This window comes from Notothenia coriiceps, unplaced genomic scaffold (assembly GCF_000735185.1).
Source record: "Notothenia coriiceps isolate Sejong01 unplaced genomic scaffold, NC01 NC01_scaffold00011215, whole genome shotgun sequence".
Lineage (NCBI taxonomy): Eukaryota > Metazoa > Chordata > Actinopteri > Perciformes > Nototheniidae > Notothenia > Notothenia coriiceps.
The window spans coordinates 68730-92913 of NW_011343916.1; the positions used below are offsets into that span (position 1 = coordinate 68730).

General features: G+C 40.1%; 1 protein-coding gene across 5 annotated transcripts in view; it reads right to left on the reverse strand.

The window, feature by feature from the left end:
• The window catches only part of scaper (S-phase cyclin A-associated protein in the ER), a 61254-nt gene that overhangs the window by 16006 nt on the left and 21064 nt on the right, over positions 1 to 24184 (reverse strand). For all 5 annotated transcript variants that reach the window (XM_010772468.1, XM_010772471.1, XM_010772472.1 and 2 more), the window contains 5 exons: positions 23716 to 23823; positions 19279 to 19415; positions 14994 to 15059; positions 14161 to 14287; positions 6441 to 6556 (listed from right to left, as the gene is read on the reverse strand). In XM_010772468.1, the coding sequence (XP_010770770.1) occupies positions 6441 to 6556; positions 14161 to 14287; positions 14994 to 15059; positions 19279 to 19415; positions 23716 to 23823 (554 nt within the window). The remainder of the gene's footprint in view (positions 1 to 6440; positions 6557 to 14160; positions 14288 to 14993; positions 15060 to 19278; positions 19416 to 23715; positions 23824 to 24184) is intronic.

Genomic DNA, 24184 nt, shown 5'->3' on the forward strand with positions numbered 1-24184 from the left:
CTTCACATCTGCTGCGCGTTTTCGGTCAAACCACGCTGGCATAGGAAAGGAAAATAGATTAGGCTGAGGCAGACCCAAGTCTGTCAATAACTTCCTCTCCATTTGCTCGTGGGCGGATCAGTCGTTTTGCTGTATCATTATTGACATTGCAGAGTAAAGCTGTCAGACATGGAATGTGGTGTTAATGTGAGAAGCACTATATTTTGAGTGATCGGATAGTGTCCAAATCTGACATCAAACCCGGCTTCGTCCACCTGAAAACAATAACAGATCACAGCCCTCTCGCAAATTGTTAATGTCCTATATGGCAGCTTTATTGACAGTAATTTTATTAAAGTATAAAGGCGCTGGAAAAAGTTAAGCCATAATGGTTGAGTGCAGTGATTAAGCAAAAGGCAAGGTAACATGAGATCCCAAACTAACTATGCTGTGTGCAGCCATGCTGCATCGAGACTCTGGAGAACATGGGACAAAGTTCAGCTTCTATGAAAATACCAAAACAACAACTCAACTGCTTTTCTTTAAAAATGTTTTATAATGACATAACACAGCTTATGAAATGTAAGCTTTGGTATCCAAAGAACATGGTTTACTTTAGCAGCTTTAAGTCACTGGCACGGTATTTAGGATCCTTTGCCTGTTGATGAAGTAGGGCACAATAGTAGGGATATCATATGACCCATTATAGATATGACTATATATAATGATATGACATTTCTGCTTTGGAACGACCAGCTATAGTTCATCTTGATCAATGGTAGCAGTTCATGATATACCCATCACAATGGAGATTTGGTGACAATTGTTTGTTGTAAGTATTTTACAAAGTATACCTGGGAGGCAATAGTGTCATCATTTCTTTTCAAACATCCTTGGAATTCTGCCATGCAAGTCCCTTAATGGGTTATAACGTCGTTACTTCAAAAAGAAATGAAGAAGCAGCAATCTTCTTTGAACTTCTTGTAAATACTTAGAGAAAATGTAGAAACTGGTGAGGCAATGCACTCTTTCTGACTCTTATAAGGCTGACATGTCCAAAAAGTGACAAGGACTACTCATAAGGTTAGGGTTCAATTGGTTACTGTAAAAGATAAACCTTTATGAGTAATAAGTTATATATGATTACAAAATAACAGAGGACAGTAAAGTGTTAGACACCAGTGATGTTAGGGGATTTTAATATTTTAATTCAAGGCAGGCCTGTATTTACTCTACAACCTGACGAGCATACACTAATTAAATCACTTGACTTCTGTCAAGACGGATCGGCCCTCTGGCTTTACAATCGACTCACTCAACTGCTCATGTAATGAGCAGGCAATTGCTTTGTAACACAGCTAATCAGGCTTGTCTTTGGTCGTCTCTGAACAAATGAGGAGGCTGTCAGAGGCATGTTTGAGTTATGCCCTTACACCAGCTTGTACAATGAACCATCACACTGATCTGTCTTTGGTTTCCTCCCACATAATTGAGCTTGATGAGCATGACACCTGATAGTCCGCCTTCTCTGGGATTCTCACTATCTCAGTCCCCCGTCAATGACAGCTTCAGTCAAAGATTTTGCAGAACCATTTTGTAAAGGGCCCTGCCACCCTGTCTCATGTTGCACAAAACACTTGGTGCCAGTCTATCTGAACAAGAAGCATTCCTTTACCACCAATATAAGGTTCATACTACACAGATTGTCCTTAACATGTTTCAAAATGACCAAAACAACTTTCCATCCAGTGACTAAACAGTTCATGAAATATTTTTTAAAGACAGCCTTGAGGAAGGAGATTGAAATAAAGAAAGAAAGTGAAATGCATACAATGAATGATGTAATCTGCCCACCTATAATAAACAGTTTAACCTCAGGCAGCCAGGGAATACCATTTTACCTGTAAAGCTTTTTAGATCTATAGAGAAATTAGGCAAAGAGGTGGAGTGATGGAGCACATCTGATCCTGTCTCGCCTCCTGCAGCCCTCTGGGGGCTCTGCCTGGGTGGCCAACAGCCCTACACATGATAAGGTGGAGGCTTGGGAGGAGGGGGGGGCGGCTGTGTAACTGACCTCTGAATTTGAACTCCATTTTTTTAAATGTATATATAACTTCATTTTAGGCTAGACAAAAAGTCTAAAGAAGAAATTGTACACAATAAATCAAAACACTTTCCTTAACTAACTGCCTGAATAACTTTCAAGCATAAATTAAAAGTAAAACCCAAAACAACAAGGTTTCCCTAGCAGAGAGAAACACAGTTATGGATTTTGTCCATATTTCAACATAAAGTCAGCTATTATAGTGAATAGCCAGCACTCAATTCAGTTGACAGCAGCACAACAAGCCTGTAAAAGCCTCTTTATGCTTTTTGTCACTGACTTATCAACCCTGAGATCTGTGCTCCTCAACCTGAGTCTCACATTTCTCGCCCTCTCTGTGCGTTTCCTATGTGAGCAGTGAAGCCTGACTGGAGCAACGCTGAAGAAATCTGACCAACTTCCAGATCAGGTTGAGTCCCGGCCTCTTAAACAGGGTAAATTTGTGTTCAGGGGAAGAAAAATAATCCTAAGCCAAAATAAAAGGTGAGGAGCAAATCCATTTCCTTGTGCTGTCAAACAATCCCTTCATTCACTGCTATCTAAATGACATTTAATTTGATTCTGCTGTTGATCTCTCCGATACCCTGAGTGCTTCCAAGACATCTACTCTGGCTGTCGGGTCACACTGGCCAGGTATGAAAGGGAAGAAATCTGATGAGCCGTCCCACAGCATCACGCACAGGAGCATGAGTGCGTGCACACACACAAACACACACTCACAAATGGTGGAAAACATCCTGAAATAATACCACAGGTAGCAGGTCTGATTTCACAGGATACACCAGGTCATGTGAGACAGTGGTGGAAATACAAATTGGGTTAACACGCAACGTCCAACAACCTCCTCTGGAGATCACCTGTTCCAGTTACTGTCATAGTTCGGCTTTTCTGTTTGGTTAATCTGTCAACATACAGGACAATCAACACAATAGAATATACATAGGGATACGATTTTACTCTCCAAATAATCAGATAAAATATATACTGCCACTTTTTTTTTTTTTTTTACATACAGTATTGTGTTTTTTTACTCTAAATAGCATGTTCATACTTAGTACATACATAAATATGTAAGTCTATTCCCCCCACTTGAGCTGCACTATACTTCTGCTGCTGTAATAATGTAAATGTCCCCGTTTTGGGACAAATTAAGGAATTCTGAGCATCCATGTTTTCTTTGTTAAATGGCTTTTAAAAGCACAAGTTGTCTACAGACAGATGGAGTCCAGTGCTGAGACCACTTACGAAAAGTACCAACATTTCGCTTAAGGACAGACAAAATTATAACCATCTTAACGATGGGTTTGGGGGGAAACTGATAATATGAAGTTGTTAAAATGTTATATGTATATTTCTCCAAACCAAAATACCGAACGTCAAACCAGAATTGGTCCCTTTATTTATTTTGTCTTTACTAGCTCAGGGGTCGGGCTCAAAACAGATCAACACTACATATACAAGTATTCATTTATATTTAGTTCACCTTAATCAAAATATGAATAGAATATCAATTTAAAAAATGCCAACATTTCACTGGTCTCAGTGTGTCAAATAGTTACTGATTTTCTTAGATGAATTTTTCAAATGGCAGTTTTTTGTATATCTTATAGTTTTGGTTGTGCTAACTGTATAAAACAAATCTGTAGACGTCTCCCTGAGCTCTGGGAACTTAGGGTTGACAACTTTGTTTTACCATCTTCGGATATTTATGAAACAATGACTTGTGAGAGTAATCGACAGATTAATAGTAAATTGCCGCTCAAATAATAAAGGCCATTAGTATGGATTTCAGAGAAAAATAAGGAACATAAGAACAATCTAATTCACTTTTAAAATGAATATTAAGTAAAAATGAGTTTTGCTCACAAAAAATAACTAGATGCAAACTTTTGGGATGTTGTGCATCTTGTGAGACATCATTGCTCCAGCTGAAGCTAATGATAGGGGCTGCATAAACTCTGATCTAGACATTCCAGTGACCACAGGGTTACACCAGGACATTAGCGGAGCCTCGCAGAGGAATTAGCTCATTAATGTAATGGTAACAATATGGAATCAGCCTCCCCAGGGAGAGATATGGCAGGAGCATCTCCGCAGCTGCCTTTTTTGTAAATCACTCAGCTTATCTGGTAGGAGGAGGTGATCAATACAGCAGCATCACTGTAAACAGATAATGTAGCACACTCTGGGGTGAGCGTCTGCATAGCAGCCCATTAGGCCACACAGCCATCCAGATGACGGATGGTGATAAGTAGACAGTCGGCCTGCGTCCTTGTGTTGCATCTCGTCACCAGCTCCAGACTACACTGACCTGACCGAGGACCACTACAAGGTTGAAGTGTGATCTCTCCTAGTGCTCTTTACACGGTTTCCAACACTGAACGAAAAAGTCTGAAATGATTTTTGAGTTATGAAATGTTGAAAGGTGAACATGAATCCACGAAGAAATCAAACTACCTATAATGTACATACCAGGTTGTAGCTTACAACTGTAATGTTATATCTACACTATTCATCAATCCTCACTACCGAACATATTGTAAAGAATATACGTGGTCAGGATGAATGTCTCATGGTGCTGGATTGATGTGTTCATCCGGTTCAGTTCTCGGCTCTCAGCTGGAAAAGCTCTCAAGGGTCCAGCAGTATTATCATCATAAGACTAAGGGATAGGGAAGCCGACGAACCATGCATCAGGCTTGTTTCTAAAGAAGCTACTGCATCTAGCTCTTAGGCCTTGAACACCGTAGTGTGTCTGCCGTTTCCTCATAACTCACTCCACAGTTTGCTTGTGTAAGCGTGCATAGGACAGAGAGACGAGAGTGTAGTCTTCACCTGATGATCCTTCACCACGGCAACATGTCAAAAGAAGTCTTAAAAGCCAAGGAAGTATTGTTTCACTTAAGCCAACATGGCGTCATGCACGGATGTGCAAACAATCTCTGCAAACAAACTCTGCAAACAAACGCTTTGTCCAAAAGACAGTCGCTCCATTTAAGATAATAACATTTCTTCCAAATCAGAAGTCTGCTTGAAATTCCCTCAGATTACAATGATTGAGGAAGAGAGAGTACAAAAAAATCAATATACATGTGATGCCCTTTAAAAGCCTTATAAATATAAGAAGCATTTGTCCATTAGCAGAGATTCAGAGACCAGTAAATGCTAATGAATGGGAGTGCAAGGCCATTCGAGTCCATTACAGAGTCCCACTAGTGAGTACAGCAGCCTCTCTGAGGTTATCTACTGGCAGGCTGTGCACACACCAGACCCACAACTCAGAAATACTCTGCACTCTAAATGATAGATGGGACACATGTGCTTTTTGTGTTTCGAGAGAAAAAAGAAGGGACACAAATTGATTACGGAAATGGAAACACTCTCCATTTCTAGAAGGGCAGTGCTGTTACTCATTAATACATTTGAGGATATTTATTGAGATGAAGCAATTATATACAAGGATAAAGTGGGTTAGTTGAGATTAGCTCACTCACTTTGGGCAATTGCAAACACAATGACAAAGAGAGAGAGCAGTGTGTTGTCAGGAGGGTCAGAGAAAGAATACAGTCAAAGAGAAGTCTTTGAGAAGAAGGACTGTAACAGCTGTTTGAGGCCTGGTGAATGTTTACAGCACCAAGTGGACAGACATTAAACAGTGTGAGTGCTCCTCAGAAACGCAAAAATGAAAATCTACTATTTCCATTTTTATTCTTTCAACATTTCCACCTGAAGTGTGTTTGTACAAAAACAAAGGGAGAAGTAGAACTGTGCTTACAGTTTTGGCAACGATTAAGATCAGCCATAAATAAACAATTCAATTCATTTACTTTTTTTGATATAGTTTACTATTCATAAGTTATAAGTACACATATTTGACTTGTTCTTCTTCTGTGTTTTTATAATGTATTTATGTAAATTGTTGATAGTGGCTTTTGATGTATTAAATGTAATAAAAGATTGCATCAGATCATTGATTTATATTAGAGAACATTATTATTAAGAGGGATATATGTGATGTTATTTTCAGTGGGGCATCATGCAGGTGCTATTTACCATACATGCAGGCTCACAGGGAATATCTGTCTACAGCTGTTTTCACCTTGACAATGAACCTAAATTTAGACTTTCACTTAGAGAACTCATGGCTAATCTCACGACTGATCTAAGCAACAAGTGGTTTCAGAAATCAAAACTATTCGTATCATGTGCTAAAGAGACAGCTCACCCTGCTGGCTTGAAACAGAAACGTGATTAAGTCATGATATTAAACTGAAAGGCATACAGAGCATGCTTTCCTCTTTTTAAAGTACATCTTTATGGTAGGATGTAAGTATTTGAATGTGGTAACAGTACTCACTTTAGAGGAATACGAGGAACTGCAGTGGGTGTGGAAACAGCAGTGACGACCTGCAGAATCTGTTCCAGAGCCGACAGGCCGCCGCCTACCTGGAAGGCCACTTGGTCTGCATTGTGCTGTGGGGAGAGAGAGAGAGAGAGAGAGAGAGAGAGAGAGAGAGAGAGAGAGAGAGAGAGAGAGAGAGAGAGAGAGAGAGAGAGAGAGAGAGAGAGAGAGNTATACTGTACATTTATCAAAGACATGTTACATTTCAAAAGCATATATTGCTATGTTTAAGACAAACAATTAAAGACTGCTTTATTTTAACAAATGCTATCATATAAAAGTGCTTTATTAAAGAGAGCAGACCTAGGTTGCATACCAACACAATTGGGAACATGCTCACATCTTACTATGTTGGTCTGAAGAGCTGAAGCATTCATACACAATGGATAAAAACTGTGTTGTCTCATTCTCACATTCATGTGAGAAAATGATATACATTTAGCATTACAAATTCGATATACTATTCCTAGCCTGAGGAAAATATGAATAATCAACATATTTGAATGGAATCTCTAACATTTTCATGTAGAATAATACGGAGCCCCTAAAGCAGGGGTGTCAAACTCAATTTCATCGTGGGCCACATTCGCATAAAGGTTGCACTCAAAGGGCCGGTTGTAATATAATATATATATAAAATAATGTATTATATTACATTATTGCCTGTGAATTGGATTATTATCGGATAGGATAATAACTTAATTAAGTAATTAACTACGTCTGAAAGCAGAAGTCCAGGGCAAATAATTGCAAGTCTCTTCAGTGCGCACGTCACAAAACGAGATGCATTGTGGGACATGTAGTTTATGGGCAACCTGCTTCTGTAAAGTGGCATGTAACCGTATAATGAACGTATTATATTCTTTGCAAGCTCTTGCGGGGCCACATAAAATAAAGTCACGGGCCGGATTTGGCCCCTCCGGGCCTTGAGTTTGAGACACCTGCCCTAAAGGGACATGAAACAAACAAACAAAAAACAGAGAGAGAGAGAGAGAGAGAGAGAGAGAGAGAGAGAGAGATAAAAAGAAAGAGCGAGAGAGAAAGAAAGAGCGAGATGGTGAAACAGAGGTACAGTCAGGGAGCGACAAGCCACAGGCTGGGCGGGGGATTACATGGCTCTCATCAGAGAGGGAACCTCTCTTTCACCTACAGGGGCGAGGGACTGAAATCTGAAACAAAGTGATCCCAAAGGTATTCCTGTTTAATCTCAAAAGTGCACAACCCGACTCCTCCCCACAACAGTCAAGTTTCAGTGAAAGGCAAATGCTCTACAGGCTCTAGTTAGCACCGGGGTGGTCTCTCAACTGATGTCCAAAGACTGGATAAAACTGAGAAAATACCACTTGGCCAAATAAAGAAGGGGGCAAGTGGAGAGCTACACATTTAGGACAATCCCTCTATTAGGATAGGATACAGAAAAACACTAGATTTCAAGTTGATAATATGGGATTTAAGAGCTATGTAATCCTGTTCAGAGACTTTTCATGGTTCAACCCTATTCAGGCATGAAATATAAATCATACAAATACTTAGAAGAGGGAAAAGTCAGTCCAGTCTGGAGAATGATGTTCATATGTTAATAGTTAGGTCCTGCTGTCCTGGGATGATACAGTATTTGGCTGTAAGTCAGATGTTGTTGCACAGTGTCTTATAAATCAACAAGTACAAAGCCAGGAGCGCGGCTGACTATCTGGCGTGTTTGTGCCCGGGTGGACAGGAGGAGCGGAGCTGGAGGGGAGCTGCTGATGGAGGGCCTTCTTCACACAGGGGGCCGTGTTACACTGCAGGTCACTCCTACAGCTAATGAGGTTAGAGGCTCGTCAGTGCTGTGACAGCACTAAAATCCAGCCACTTCACAGTGCTTTTGTTCTGCAGATGGGAAGTTGCCAACAAGCCTGAACACATAGAGAGAGAGAAGCGCTTTACCAAATTACAGATAAGCTCTTCATCTGTCATTCCCGCTGCTGCGGTAACTGCTTCTCGATTCCGGTGTTAGACACACAGAAGACACACTGAACAATCATTTAAGGTTGGTGACAACATTTTTTATCACACATGCCAAAGAACCCATGCCTTCAACTTGATGAGAAATATCTCAAAGACTAAGCAGTGTTTGTAAAGGACCTAATTATAACTTCCTTTCTGTATGCTGGCTGCCATTTCCATGCCTAATCAATTGGGTCTCAGTCACTGAGCTTGGCTTAACCCCTCTCTTAACCCTCCCATCAACACACCTACCTAAAAGCTTCTAGGCAAAATGAGAAAAGGCAGCTCTTTCATAGCAGCTTATCAAATGGTATTAAAGGGGGTAACTGGGACCTGCCCAGTCCTGGCTGGGTTTCTTGGCTAGTCAGTTCCTTTTCTGCTCTGTTGACAGATGTATCTGTTGTGATGATGGAACAATACAAGTGAAGAGGATTAAGCTCAAACTACCAGACATACTATCTTGAGGTGGTCTATGCATGCAATGGTCCACAGTGAAAAAAGAAGGCACCAGAGTATTGAGGACACACATTTCACCAAAAGTAAAGTAAAAGTTTGTTTTGCATAATAAAACAGCTCTGAGGTTGGCCAATGTTGATCTTCTTGCTGTGAAAAGCAGTTGACTATCCAAGCACATGGGTTTACCAACACCGAAGTGATGACAAATCCTTTATACAAACCCTACCACAAAGTGCAACAGGCATCATGTTTGTATGTAATTACAGTGACAGAGAATGTACACAGTAAGCTACATTTGCATACAAACTTAACAGGAGTGTTTCCACCAGGTTCCACCCACTGTTTTTAAAAGTACACCCCAAAACGTTGGGAACTTGTTTGCAACCAAATTAGATAAGAAGATTAGTTATCAGTTTCTTCTCTCAGCATTGAGGCTACATAGCTCAATTAGAAAGGTTGTCACAGGCTCACAGTTAACAACTAAACCAAAGGGGCTTTAGGATGCGTAGTTGTTATCAAACTTCAGTAGGGCTAACAACTTTTTAAAAAAATTACATTCTCAAAGGAAGTTCAAGACATGACAAAAACCAAAATTAAAAAGAAAAAAAGTTATCAATAAGTGTGTGTTTAGTATTGTTCAGTGCATATGCAAAGACTCCGAGAGATTGTTTTACTTTTAGAGGGTCACTGCACATATTTTACATGTCAATGTCAATGCAGGAGTGCTACTTAGCCTTTGAAAACAACTGCATAATGTCTTATGTGGTCTGAGAAAAATACTAAAGTGACATACTCAACTGATTTTTACTATAGGCTAACCATTAACCCTTGCATATACTATTTGCACAAAACTAGGCTAAACATGCACGAGACCTTCAGCATCTCTGAATTAAAAGCACATAGATGAAACTCATATTGTTCCTGTGGGTAAGACAGCTAACATTTGGTTATTTTCCAAAATGTAGGAGTGTTCTTTTGAGTCCCTATCTGTCAGATCTTGGCTACACCCCCAACAGAAGCTATAACAAAACACAGTAACAAGATGAGCAACTAATTTCCCTTAAAAGGAAAAAAGAGCCATCACTAAGGGCAGAGCATTAAGACACAAGTGAGAAGGATGGCTCCTGAATTATACAACAGGGGGAATCTTATTCAATTATTGTCCCGGGTGACCATTGTTACCCCAGCTGATGGGAGGCCCGAAGCAGCTGGTAGTTCCTGCTACAATGTCCGCAGAGCAGCAGAGCAGCCAGATTGCACTCTGTAGTCTCCTCCCATCAGACACTTTAATTAAAGCAGAGAGGAGGGCACAGCCTCAGCCCTGCCCCACCAACAGATGGACAACAACTGGCAGAGTTCATTAAGGTCTCACTGCAACTTCAAATCAGGAGTTCACTCCTTCCCAACTAAAAAAACCTAACAATGATTACCCTCTACTAACATGAATGTCATCATTGTGCATACAGCTTTATAGGAAAGCTTAAGAGAGGTAAACAAAGCTCCGGGGGCTGAGTCCACTGTAAACCACAACAAGGCTGCTGCAGTAAACATTTTAACGTTGAATATAAACTTGTGTGTTTACAAGACATAATGGCATATCATTTTGTGTGAGTGCAGGGCAAACATGGAAATGGATAATTCCACAAATTGTGTTTATTCTGTAAAATGAACAAAGATTAATCAAAGGCCTGTGTGGTGCAGAATCAAACCTCCCACAGAAACCACACACTGCCTCTAGTTGTAACTTATAAACCAAGAAGCTTAGAAGTATTTCACTTCCCATTTGTTTTGTGGTGAGGAAAACAAACATGAGGTTATTGAGGAACAAAAGAAAGCCTACAATAAGAAAATACAATAACATTAAGAGCTAACAACTTTGAGCTGATTTCCATTAATGTAAAGGTTAATTTTCTAGTTTAATCATCTCATTAATCAAAATAGGCAGGATCAAAGACAGTGATATTGAGGTTGGAAAACATTGAGGATAAAATGAACAATTGATTGATTCATTCAATATTTAATTATTCATTAGATCAATAATCTTGTCAAAGAAAATGTCCAAAATAATGACAGATGTTGGTTCAAGAAGCTAAAAGGAACATTGACACTACCTCTTTTAAATAAATATATATCATTTTGTTAAATGTTATGCAAAATAAAGCAAGTAAATTTAGTAGCAAATACTTTCTATATTACAAATGTTTTTTAGTTTTACTTAATGAAGGGCTTCAGTATTTAAAATAAAACTAATTTGACAAGATGAGAAATAAAAGAATCATGTCTGCTGTACATAACTTTGAATTTCTTTTACAAAAACGAAATAATTATCGATTAGTATGCATACAAGTTTAAGGTTTTGTAAGAACTGATTTGACTTTTACTAACTGATACAAACTTTTAAAAAGGTTTGTTGATGGTCCTAACACATAAGACAAACAATATGTTATTATTATTCACAGATAGTGACATCTGTTTTTATAACCTCGGTTTTCAGAAAACAATGAGTACTGTACAACACAGTACCATTTTTATTAAATTCTTGCGGAAGAATATTTTGCGTATGATGTTGGAAAACTGAATAGCTTATTGCTCAATTTTGCCGTCTTTGACAATTTTCTGACACTGCTGATCTGGGCTGTATCTGTCAGTCTGCTGGAGGCCCAGGCAGGAAACCTTGTTATCCTGCCACGCTGCCCTTAGCCTTCCCCCCCATGTCCCCTGATAAAACTCCCAGAAGTCCCCCTGGTTGGCCCAACCGCGCTCTGACAGCTGGCAAATGAAAAAGTTAAGTCTTTAGCGCTCGGAGCACGGTGCTCCTGACAGTTCCTTACCTGTCATACATGTTGCCCTTTCCTGGACAGGCTTTAACTGAAAGCAGCGGTAAACACTTTGGGCAATATATAAATACAAGTGCTCAATAATAAGGAAAGAAAAGAGCAGCACATCGGGAAAATTGATATCCTCGATCACCCAGAGTAGAGAAAAGAATCAGGTTTGACACAAAATAAACCATTAGAGGCCACAGAGGGAGACACACATCGGGGTCAGAGACGTAGCCTAGAAAGCACGGGAGGAGTGAGGGGGTCCAAACAGCAGTGCAGGAGGGGGAGTGTCGGGTGTTGTCTAAGGAATTAGCAGAGAAAGTGGAGACTGAATCAGATATGGGGGAGAAAAACAAATCTCTAGGTGAGTCAATGACATGAGAGATGCTTGTTAGGTCAAATAATCTAAACGGTCTCGACTTGATGTGACTCAGGGGCCAGACAGCCATGCTGACGGAGACCCTATTTATTTGACTTTGTCCAGGGATTAGAGAGGGAAGTGCTCCCCAGGCTGTCTCATTGGCCAATCACATTCTTCCACTTAGCTTTGGGTGAGTTTTTCAGTAAGAAGCTGTTGAAGCAGAACTTGACAAAACAGTTTAAACATGTGCTTTTGAATCGAGGGGAAAGACAAAGCAAAAAGAGCTGCCTCCTTCCCAGCGACACCACTGTTGAATAGAGCACATTTACTGTGGCCCACTGACCTCTGACCTCCCACTGGGAGTATGTGGAGCTGAGGGGAGGAGCTCTCGTGTAGTGACAGCTTGTGAGCTACTCACATCACACCGGTCTCCTCCTCTCTCCTTACAGGACGCTCTGCCACCCACCTCAGCCACCTCTTTCTTTGCCTCTCAGGGGAAATTCGGTAATAGCCTCTCCAGCCGCCCCCCTCGTCACTGATGGGACACCATAATCTCTCTATCCTCACGCCCAGAGGCATGCACAGTGGGATGTTATGATGGCTCAAACCACAACTCGGCGGGAAATTTATGCCTCATTACAGGAAGTGGGGCTGTATATTCTCCTCATCATAAACATGGTGGCAGGTGTTTTAATTCCTCCTCTCAGTCTCAAATTGATGTGAGTTTTACTGTAAAAAAAAACGTCATGCAACAAAACCCCTGGGACAGATGTTTCAAATCAAGTGTAGTTTAAAATGTCTGCCATCCTATCTGACAATGTTATACACTGTATTATTCAGCTGTAAAGAACGGAAAAGAGAAAAGCCAAACCTCTGAGGCAAGCACATTTTACATTTCTTCAAAGTCTTGTGCATCCATGGCATTTCATCTGGAAATCCAATTTACTATTGTCTAAACATCTGAGTCGAGCAAGCCACATAGACACGAGACAATGCTTGCTCTCGTGCCGGGAAGCTCCTCTATTGGATCCATGTGCACAATGAAAACACAGTTAATCTGGTCTTCATTACCCAATAACCAAAGGCAAGTTGGTTCAGAGTAAGTGATACGCTACATTGGGAGGGTGAGACACAGAGAGACACAGCCAAACAAAACTCATCACCGAGACATGCCAAAGGGCTGGCATGACCTGTGCACGGCTGCAGACTGCTCAGTCCACAGACGTGCAACAGACATGACGCACCAAAGCAAATGTGAAGTGGTAACAGGCAACTGGGAAACAATGCGATAGACATTCACCGTAAAGAAAATAAAAAGGTAGTAGACGCATAATAAAGTTTTGCTGATTAAGCCAATTCCTTTTCAAATAATCAATACACCGATAAATGATACAAATGACTAACGGCCCGTCTACACTACAGGCATAAAAAAATGCTTTCAACGCTTCGCCCATTCACTTGAATGGGGTGACGTAGAAGATTTTTAATCTTCGCCGAACTGCATTGTGGGGAGCATGGCATGGCTTTGCAAGCATCACGAGCATCTATCGGCATCAAAAGTTGAACAATGTTCAACTTTTGAGGCTCGATGCTTGGCAGCCAATCAAATCCCGTTTATGCAAATCCCGCCAGTGCAAGCGCAGCCAATCAAACCGCGTGCAAGCTGGGAGAGCCAGACCGCTGTTCATTTCCTCATATTCCAAACGAGATATTACGGTAGCAAATCACCCGGTTCTTTACGACCAGAACTATTTACAGGGATACAAACCGGAGGAACCAGGCATGGAGGGAGGTGGCAGAGACAGTGGGTGAAACTGGTAGGTTTTTCGCCTGTTTGGAGAGTTTATATCCAGTTTACTTCATTTTAACATTGCTATTGCTTTGTATGTCGGGGGCGGGAGATTCATGTGATTGGTTGTTGGTCGCGTTGCTCGCAAAAAATCGCCAAGCTTCAGACACGCCCAGCTTCAAGATCTTTTGATGCCTGTAGTGTAGACGAGCCGTTAGTCTTTACGTTTTCTGGGTCTACGGGATGCATTTGTTGCTCTACCTGTTTCTCTAAGATGCGAGAGATTTCTCCCAGCGTTCGGTCCAGACCGGACACTTTGTTGTTGGCCCACTGGCCGCTGTCCTGGCCCTGCAGCTGCTTCAAGAGGTCCTTCACCAGGCGCTGCAACCTGAACACACAGCCAAAGGTTTATTATAAATCCATTTACTAAAAACAGTTCTGTATCCATGATTCAATGTTTCATCAGCCATCTTTGATCCACAACAGAAGGGCTGAAACTCTTATCTAGTTAAATGATTAGTCAATCAACAGAAAAATACAATTTGGATTATCAATTCATTGATTTAATCATTTTTAGGAAACATTACAATAAAGTTCAGTTTCAACTTCTCTGATGATAAGACTGCTGCTTTTCTTTGTTTTTTAAATGAGTGGACTTAATCTATTTGTCATTTTGACTGAATATCACTGAAAAGGGTCAATCAAAAAACCAATGTGGATATTTTGTTAAGAAATAAACGTTTTAAAATGAACATGATTGAGCCTCTAATGTTTAAATATTGACCAGCTGTCTCTTACAGCACATTTAAGTTTTTACTGGTCATCCCAAAACCAAACAGTCTACAGATTGTCATCTTTGGTAAATTATGATTTTTTTTTTACAGTTAAATAAGAAATAAAACAAGTTTAATTTTAAATAGTATTATTCATGAGTTTTGGAAAATTGTGAAACGTTTAACAAACTCAATTTTCAGAATCTTCTTTAAAAAGATGAAGATTAATCAATTGTGAAAATAGTTAATGGTAGCAGTAACCTACACAAAAGATTTGTCAGAGTAAAATAAAATAAAATAATTTGAAAGGTATACACTCACTTGGCCTTGTATGGGGAGTCGGGGACTTGCGTCTTAACTTCCATTGTCGTCTCGAATTCCTTCGCCCTGCAGAGGGAGGAGTCGGAAAAAGTCTTTGAATACCAGGACAAAAAATGCTTGGCCTGTCAGTAAAGAACACAACGAATGAAAGTGTGAAAAGGGAGAGAAAAAGTTCAAACTAAGTCTGTTTATTTGGCCTGTCAGCCACTCACCAAGTAACTGGGCTTAAAATAATCAGACACCGGCTCAGTAGGGACAAGTGTTTTGCTGCCATCGACTTCATTCTACCTTTAAAATCCGCCTTCCTTTGAGTCGTTTTTAACAAGGGAGGCTCAAGTTCTTCGCCTAACTCAGTGTCAAATAAACAGTAAAGGGGGTTACAAGCATGCAACCCGTGTTTTCAATGTGTGACCTACTAAAAGGTCATGGTCATTAGGGGACTGGTATCTCTGTGGCATTACTCCAACAGTCTGAGAAACTCAAAGTGTGTGTGTGTGTGTGTGTGTGTGTGTGTGTGTGTGTGTGTGTGTGTGTGTGTGTGTGTGTGTGTGTGTGTGTGTGTGTGTGTGTGTGTGTGTGAAATTGGGTTGGGGATTCTATCTGTCACTCAGGTTTTCCCAGACATGATAAGTAACTATTGATCAGTTAGATTGAGCGCCTTCCGGTTACCCATCTCTACACTGATAGGATCAAACACTTCCTGGAAGACGACAGGTGGATTTGTCCCCAGCAGTCCCAAAGCCTTATCCACTTTTCACAATCTCTTGTATTCAAGGGCAGACATCTAGAGGCAACTGATAACTCAACTCACGGCTAGGACATCAAGTTACAAAAAAAAGGTTGAATTGCTATGCAGCGCCAATGTTCTAGTGCTCAGACAGATTTAAGTTATACTGTAGAAGTTGTTTTCATGATGTTAATCGGTTATTTATTATCTGTAGAAATGTAGCCGTTATAGAACTCTTGTAAAGACTAAAATAAATAAAAGGAAGGTAACATTTAAACAAGCAATCTACGAAATCAGCCAGATAACTTTTCAAATAATTTTTTTTTTAGATGACAGTCTCAATGCATTACACGTCAATGTCAATAGACCAAGTTAAAAGCAAGAATAATAACATAGTCATTCTAGACAGTCATTTTTCGTGTCCTGAGACTAGGATAAATGGGTAGCAGGGACTTGTGCTTTCGGAAGGGCCTGAACTCTATCCGCCCTGTTTGTCATTCTAATATAACAATATTAATCTCTGACAGGTTTATACCCAACCAGGTTAAACAGGGAGCAATTGCAGAACAATCCATTATTGTCATAAGCAGCCCTTGTTAAATGGGCCTCTGGCAATAAATATCTGTGATCAGCAATGAGAGAAAGCTAAAATCTATAATGCAATACTAGAAGCATTTTAACATAACAAATCTCCACCCCTGATACCCAGGACGACAACATATGTTTAGTAAAAGGAGCCAGGCATAAGTTCAAAGGTAACAAAGGAGAGTAGAGAATCAACAAAAACTTAAAATATACTTTACTAAAATAACTCAATGTATTTAAACTCCATTTATTTGTACGTGCTTTGATGTAAATTACTACAATAACTCAATGTACTTAAACCCCATTTATTTGTATGTGCATTGATGCAAATTAGTACAATAACTCAATGTACTATAACCCCATTTAGCTTGTATGTGCATTGATGTCAATTCATATACAAGCAAGACCTTTCCCCTTAATCTAGGGCAGCAGACAGTCGAATAAATTAGAGCTAGCTTACCACCTCATACTGTATACCATACGCCATACAGGAGTGTCTTTGTATATACACCACCACCTGAGGTCCACACACAACAACACACTGGCCACTCTGTTCCCTGCTGAGTGAACCACGAGCAGCCAGCTCCAGACCAGCAGCCCGTAACGGAGCATAAGTGGAGCTTTCCAAATTCAGAACCCATCCTGACACTTACTGACAGACTACTTACATGAATTTTTAATAGCATTTTTCTCCTTCCCAAAACACTTATTAGAGGTTATCCAAACCTCAAAAACAAACATGTGGGTTAAAATGTGTGTTCACTGCTTTATGGCAGAGCAGAGCTGCCATGTTGGCCTGCTGAAAAGCCCAGTGAGAGGCACTCACGTTTTACGGACGCCATACGGTGTTCCAATAAAACGGTTCGTTTCCACCCGGTGGTGAAGCGGTTCACCTTTATGTTTACTGGGGCTCTGTGTTATTTATGACCCCTGAAAGCCCTGCTGCCTTTGAGTGCTAGTCTCAGCAGGGCTGGTGCAGGAGTGATGGTGAACAGAGACAGATCATGTTGTCACTTTCTCAGCACCGCTGAGCCTCACAAAGCCAAAAACAGCAGCACTGAGAATAAAGAAATGTAGCAGAACGTTTCAGACTATTGCAGCCTCTTTTGAAACTTTTTCTTTTTTGAAATAAGAAAAAGCACAATAATAATGTATTATCTTTAGAAATCCCACTCAGGTCAAATCCACAGGTCATTAATAACACGAGGTTTGAGGCTCTATGAGGATCATTAAGTCTGTTTACACAGGAGGACAATGACCTCTGAAGAAATGTACTCCAGACTTAAATTGGCAATAGAGATCCACCTAAAATAGTCTCCTAGACAGGTCTGCTCACTAACTAAGCTCTCTTACTAGTTTGTTTATCTACGTGTTCTTTACAATTGATAAAACAAAACAATACAAGTAAATTAAATGTTTGCAGAGGATATACACAACTGACGCCATTACTATTATAAGAGTGTATGGATCATGTGAGATGTTAAAAAAAACCATTATTATCTGAATAATAAACCACCAAATATAAGAGACTAGACTGTGCGATGAGTCAGCAAGTGTTATTATTATAATAAACACGATCTTAAAGCTGTAATATTGTACGGTAACCTCAATTTATAAATCAAAATTAGCATTTAAAGTTCCTAAATCCATGAATAGATCTTTTAAATACCCAAATAAATATAATTATCATAAAACACAAGTGTTATTAGGCTAGCAATTAAAAAGCTATTCGGCTTTTCTGTACCCTTATTGTTTACACATTTTTTTTTTTTTTTTAGGTATTTTGCAATGGAAAGGGTATAGATGATAATTTAAGATAAAAACATCATACAGTAGTTGATCGCTGTATAAACTAGATTACTTATGTCCAGCCATTAAGACCCCATTATCAACACAACCTCCATTATATTGTTAATGGACTGCACTTAAATTGCACGGAGGGACAAAGCTGCTTTACAATGCCTCTCATTCACCCGAGTGCACACACACTCACACAGAACATACTGGACTTGCCGATGAGGCACATTTTTGGGTTGAGTGCCTTGCTCAGGGACATTTAGCCATGTGGACAGAAAGGCCAGGGGCCAGGGATCCAACACTAACCCTGTGATGAATGGACTACCTTCTTTACCTTCTGAGCCTCACCATTAAGGCTTTCTGCAGTTTAAGATGTTTGCAATGCGATTGTCACATCATAAACACATATGGCTTGTAAGAAATTCAAAAATATTGCTTGATTATTCATAGGCTACCGTCGGCTATACGCATATTTGTTGTTAATGTTTAAATGATGTTAAGGATATCTCTGCCACTGACTGAGTCTGATGGAGACCATTTCATTTGTTTTGGTAAGCAACATTCCTGTCTGTTTTATTCTCATCCTGTTTGTAGTAGAATGGTGATAATAATCTGCATCAATAACATCTACAGAACGTATTGTCAACGTTGTGTCTCTTCCCACTCCTCTCCCTCCCTGTTGTGACAGCCAGTTAAATAGATTGAGCTCAGGTCCAGGTTCTGACACACAGCAGCTCTGACTCCTATTTGTTGATTACTATTGATTTTCTTTGATACTTCATTTAAAAATCAATAGCTCAGAAGAAGAAAAATAGGCATGTCTCATACATACTTTAACATACATCCTGTGCAGCGAGGAAGCCTTCAGATTTGGCAATGGCATGGCAGCAATTTGGAGGAAAGCTCTTTACAGGTGAAAGCCGGGGCCTACGGATCGATTTGCAGTTTTGCTCCCCAATCACAGAAAGTGGTCATAAATTAAGCTCATCAGTGTTACCTTGTGGACAGCCAGGATGCACATAACATCTGCTTTCCATCTCCTTGTCACTCATAAAAAAAAAAAGTCCTGGCACAGTTTTGTCCTCTGTGCCTCTGAGAGGATGAAGAGGAGAAGAAACAGAGCGAGTGCAGGGCTGACAGACAAAAAGAGAAGGAGAGAGGAAAAGGATGCATTACCTGGAGTTCATCCTGGCGCGGAGCTTCTTTGCTTTCTTCCGTGCCTTCTGCCTCTCTTCTCCATCCTTCATGTTCTCGGAAGACACAGAGCTGTCCGTCACTATATCCACAACGTATTTCTTCAGGGAAAGATGCTCCTAGGAGTAGACACATTCAATACATCAAAGACATTACTGGCAGGTGTTTGCACAATAACTTATAACGGACATTTAAAACAAACTATTTTGTCTGTTTTTGGTATTAAAACAAGCCCATTAATCAGTGCTGAAAAGTAAGTAAGTACTTAAGGACAGTTTTAAAAAGGTGAACTTGAGCACTTCCATTTCCTACGTCAGTACATTTCAGAGGGAAATATCACTAGATTTTTTAGAGCTCTTGATTCTATTGATATTCTACAGCTATTGATGAAACCTACACAGGATCCAAATAGGTTAAATTGGCTTTGCCTGGTTGGCTACAACATTAACATGCCACTTATAAATAAATGCATCTGTAATAATATTCCTCAGCAACTTAAACTCAACTCTTGACACAATTATTGTAAAGAAAATAGAAGAATGGCAGATGGTAAAAGTGAGACTTGATTGCCTTATCATCAAGAGTTGTGTGTATTGTACACCTCAAGTTATTCTTCTTTTTTTTTCTGTCAATTTATTGAACATGTCAGAAACAAAACATACAACAACAATAATAATGATAATAATGATATATATCATTGTCTTTCTTGTTTTTTCTCACTCATGATAATTATAACAAAGTACAAAAAAAAATTATACAAAAAAAAAAAAAAAAAATCTCAAATAGTCTCCGTCATGTTCAACAGGGGCAAGAAGAAGCTTAAAAAAATGTGTTATGGTCCTACCCCCTCTGGCATACATTTTCCTTATGAATAAAATATTAGGTCATCGTCATCAGTCATCTTTACAAAACAATCAGAAAGAAATTACTTTTACAATTACAAGAAATAAATAATAATTCTAATAATGTTGTGGAAATACAACAGCAAATATACTACTTTTTAAATGTCTGTAGTTAGAATTGATAAACCTCAGATGTGGCTCTGAATGTATTTTGTGACATTGAGCTCTACACCTCTCAATAACACCATTGTATCCTGTAATAATCTCTGATGCTCGGCAGTCTTTTGAAGCACCTCGCCCATGGACATGCTAAACGGCCGGAGGTGTAGCCTCCTGTCTGTCCCTGTCAGATGACGCTGATATTTCCACCAAGAGACAGGGGGATGTAACCCAATTTGAACAACATGATGCATGTGCTAGAAACCAATTATCCAATTATGCTGTCATCCAGCACCCCAGAGGAAAGGACGGCCTCACAGAGAAAAGGGTTTCCATTCAGACGATATGGTTGAGATAAACTGTGTGGGCTGCCTTGGCCGTTGGCAAGTTTTGTCAGAGTACCTGAAAGGGTTTCTCACTTTGGAAATGCAGGTGTGTTAGGTGGGCGAAAGTGAATTATTAGTGTCCCAAATCTACTAACTAAAATGTTTCTTTAACATTATTACTTTACTACCCTAAAAAACTGTTTTATAAATGAGAGTCGCACAGTTTTGGTAATTTTACAGAATGGATATTCTGGGTTTTTTGTTTTTCAATGATTTGAAGTGGGCGAGACTCCTTTGGAAAAAGTTGATGTTGACAGATTAGGTGTTGTTTGAAATTTGCTCTTAAATCTGATTGTCCCACAAAAAAACAGTTCTAATGATGCAAATGAGCGAAATCTACGTGTTGAACTCTTAACAAACCATTTAAACTATATTTTCTTTGAAATTGAAGTTTTTTGGTTGTGTTCTTAGTAATTGCTATTCAATATTTTAGAGAAATATATTAGATTTAAAAAGACACATTTCTCAGAAAGTGTTATCCTGATCAAGCTGTCAATTTACGAGTAGTCTTAGATGCTAAAAGTAACAAGAGTAAAAAGTATAATGAAGATGCTGATAGAAGCCTGGAATATGTGTGTGTGTGTGTGTGTGTGTGTGTGTGTGTGTGTGTGTGTGTGTGTGTGTGTGTGTGTGTGTGTGTGTGTGTGTGTGTGTGTGTGTGTGTGTGTGTGTGTGTGTGTGCACCTCTGCCCCCGACTCCATGACACCACAGGTCACTCATGACTCATGACCGTAGCTGTCCCTCTCTTGGGAGGCAGCTGCTCAGTAATCTCTCTGAGAGGCTATCCAGTGAAAGAGCCACACACTTAGTGGAATTGTTTCAACACAACCAAAACATCTTTGCAAAATCACACTGGTAACATAAAAGGCTACCTGAAATATGAAAAGTGGTATAAGGCTGATGTACAGACTATGATGCTGACTAGACTATGAAAGCCAATTAATATATAATGATTATATCCCATTTCCTGTTGCTAGAAGTCTGAATAACTACGGTAATATACTTTTGAGTTTTTGAGACAATCAGACTCGATGACAGACAGGTGTCTGCCACTGAAATGTTGTTACAAAGCAGCATAGACGCAGGCCTCGGGGCATTGCTGCCGCACAATACCACAGATTGCCCCTGGCGAGGGTAACATGATACCACTCTACACATCTCTCCCTTTACCCCACACAAAAAACCCTATACAGATCTCACAGGGGGCCAACGCAAATACAGATTACACAGGACATGTTCATGCACTGCCTCTTTTGTCCCATACAAAGGCCTGAGAGGTAGGCTTTCAATTAGGCGTGAAAGAAATCTGCTGTATTTCATGTCGGCGACTAGATGAGATATGACACTAAGCTGGATACAGTTACAGTCACTACAGTGGTTTACATGACAGAACTGTATTGAAATTAATACGACCAGTGACAATTAAAGAGTGGAATAGTAACATGGAGACAACAAAAAAAACTATTCGTTGGTTTCCCTCTTTCAACAGCAGCTTTCCCTGCTACAACTTGATGAATGTCAGATCTCAGAACAGTGTGTGGGAGGGAGAGGCTCGCTTCAGCTGGCCGTCTGGATATTTCATCAAGGTACTCAATTTGTGGCTATCAGCGCAGCTTTGACTACAAGACATTTAGGACTATTCAGTGCCTTTGGGAGGTCGGATACCCTCTGCAGACTGGTGATCCCTCTCCTGGCTATTTGCAGAGCAGTACAGACACTCTTTTCTAGAGAAGCCACTAGTTTTCTATCTAAAGGTGAACAATAGATAAAAGTCCTTATGTCAGAAGCCATGGGATGTGGATATTACCTGCATCACTTTAAACCAGGACAGATGGTGAGTTAAAGAGCGATTGCATTTCTCAAGATCTCCCCTCGTACATCAATCCTACCCTTTTGATAACCATTGTTTTTTCCAATTGAATTCACAAGTCAGAATGAGAGGGAATTACCAAATATGAAGCCACAGGACATTTGCTTCCCGCCTCGGCCGAAAAACTATGGAGTGACCTCTGCACAGATGATCCAACCATCTTCATTTTAATTAAAAATCTTTCATTGCAGGAAGAGTTATAGAGCACGGTCTGGAAAATAGTTGGCAGTGCAATAAGTGGAATAGTGGACACCAAAATGAGGTTTGATATAAATAATAAGGGGTCACATAAGTAATCTAAACAAAGTCCCCAGGCGTAGATATATTGCAAAGCTTGATGTAAAATAAGAAAAAGTAGTTGTAGACATATTATCTATAATGACTATAGGCCAAGTAAAACACTAAATGTGTCAACAATGACAGGGTTGAGAAAAGGAATGATATTTTTACTGGTATATGTATTGACAAAACAAAACAATATATAAGCTGAGAAAAGAGCAACACCTCAGAATGATGGTTATTGGTCAAACGATCTAACCTATAGAAGTAGACACACTGCACATGTATATGAAGTAGTGCTCATGTACAACCTGTTTACAGTGCTATATTGGGGAAGTGCTTCTCTCCATTGCCTTGTTTATCAAACTGTCAAACCGAGAAAAAAATGACCTGCATTTGCAAAGGAAATGATTTAGAGGAAAGGAAGGAGGGGGTATCAATTATTCCCCGGTGAAATAAGTCTTGAATGAAGGAGCTGCTGGGGCCAAAAGGTGCTGCGTATAGCACCAACAGTTGTCAGCCTCACAATGAGCACGGCTGAAAAGCCAATCTCATATTGCAGCCTGAGAGGTTACCTTGCATTAACGAGCTGCCTTCCCATGGAAAAGCGCTCCATGACAAAAACAGCCTGGAGACAAGGGGGTGATGTCACCCTTCCACTGAAGCACTGAACCCTAACTGTGTACATTTCAAGGCCCATTTGTAATCGCACAAAGACAGGAACCGAGCCGTGGCAGTATACAAGGGGATGCATAAACAATAATAATGATCATGTCATAAAAGATAACTAAGGTGTCTCTTTGTGTTTTTACATGACACATGCAGCAGCAGGGTTATTTGACAGGATGAGTCCATGTTTGTTCCTGACAGAGTGATACGCACCACTTCCTCATCGGAGAGCTCCCGTCCCTGGATGCTGCTACTGTCCCGCACGGCCTGTTGGTGCCTCTTGCCCTTGGTGTGGCTGAACAGGTGCACCTCTGAGGTGATCTACAAACACAAACACAGCGGTCAGAGGTCACCGCTGCAGACACAATGGAGACAGAGGCAGGAAAGGGTCAACAGAGCCCCATGGGACTCTGGTGAAACGATATACCACATAGACTTTTCAATAGGACATGACCCGTCTCTGCTGAACCTCAGTTTAAAGCAAAGACTAAGGGAAGGACATGAAAGGTATGTGTAACAGCACTCCATAGATGACTGGTCAAGGCACATGGAGAGGCTGCACATTGAAACACTGTAAGTAGGGCTGCTCCATTATGGCAACAATCATAATCTCGATTATTTGGGTCAATAATTGATTATTAAAAACGATTATCCATTTATTATAAAAACATCAATTTATTGG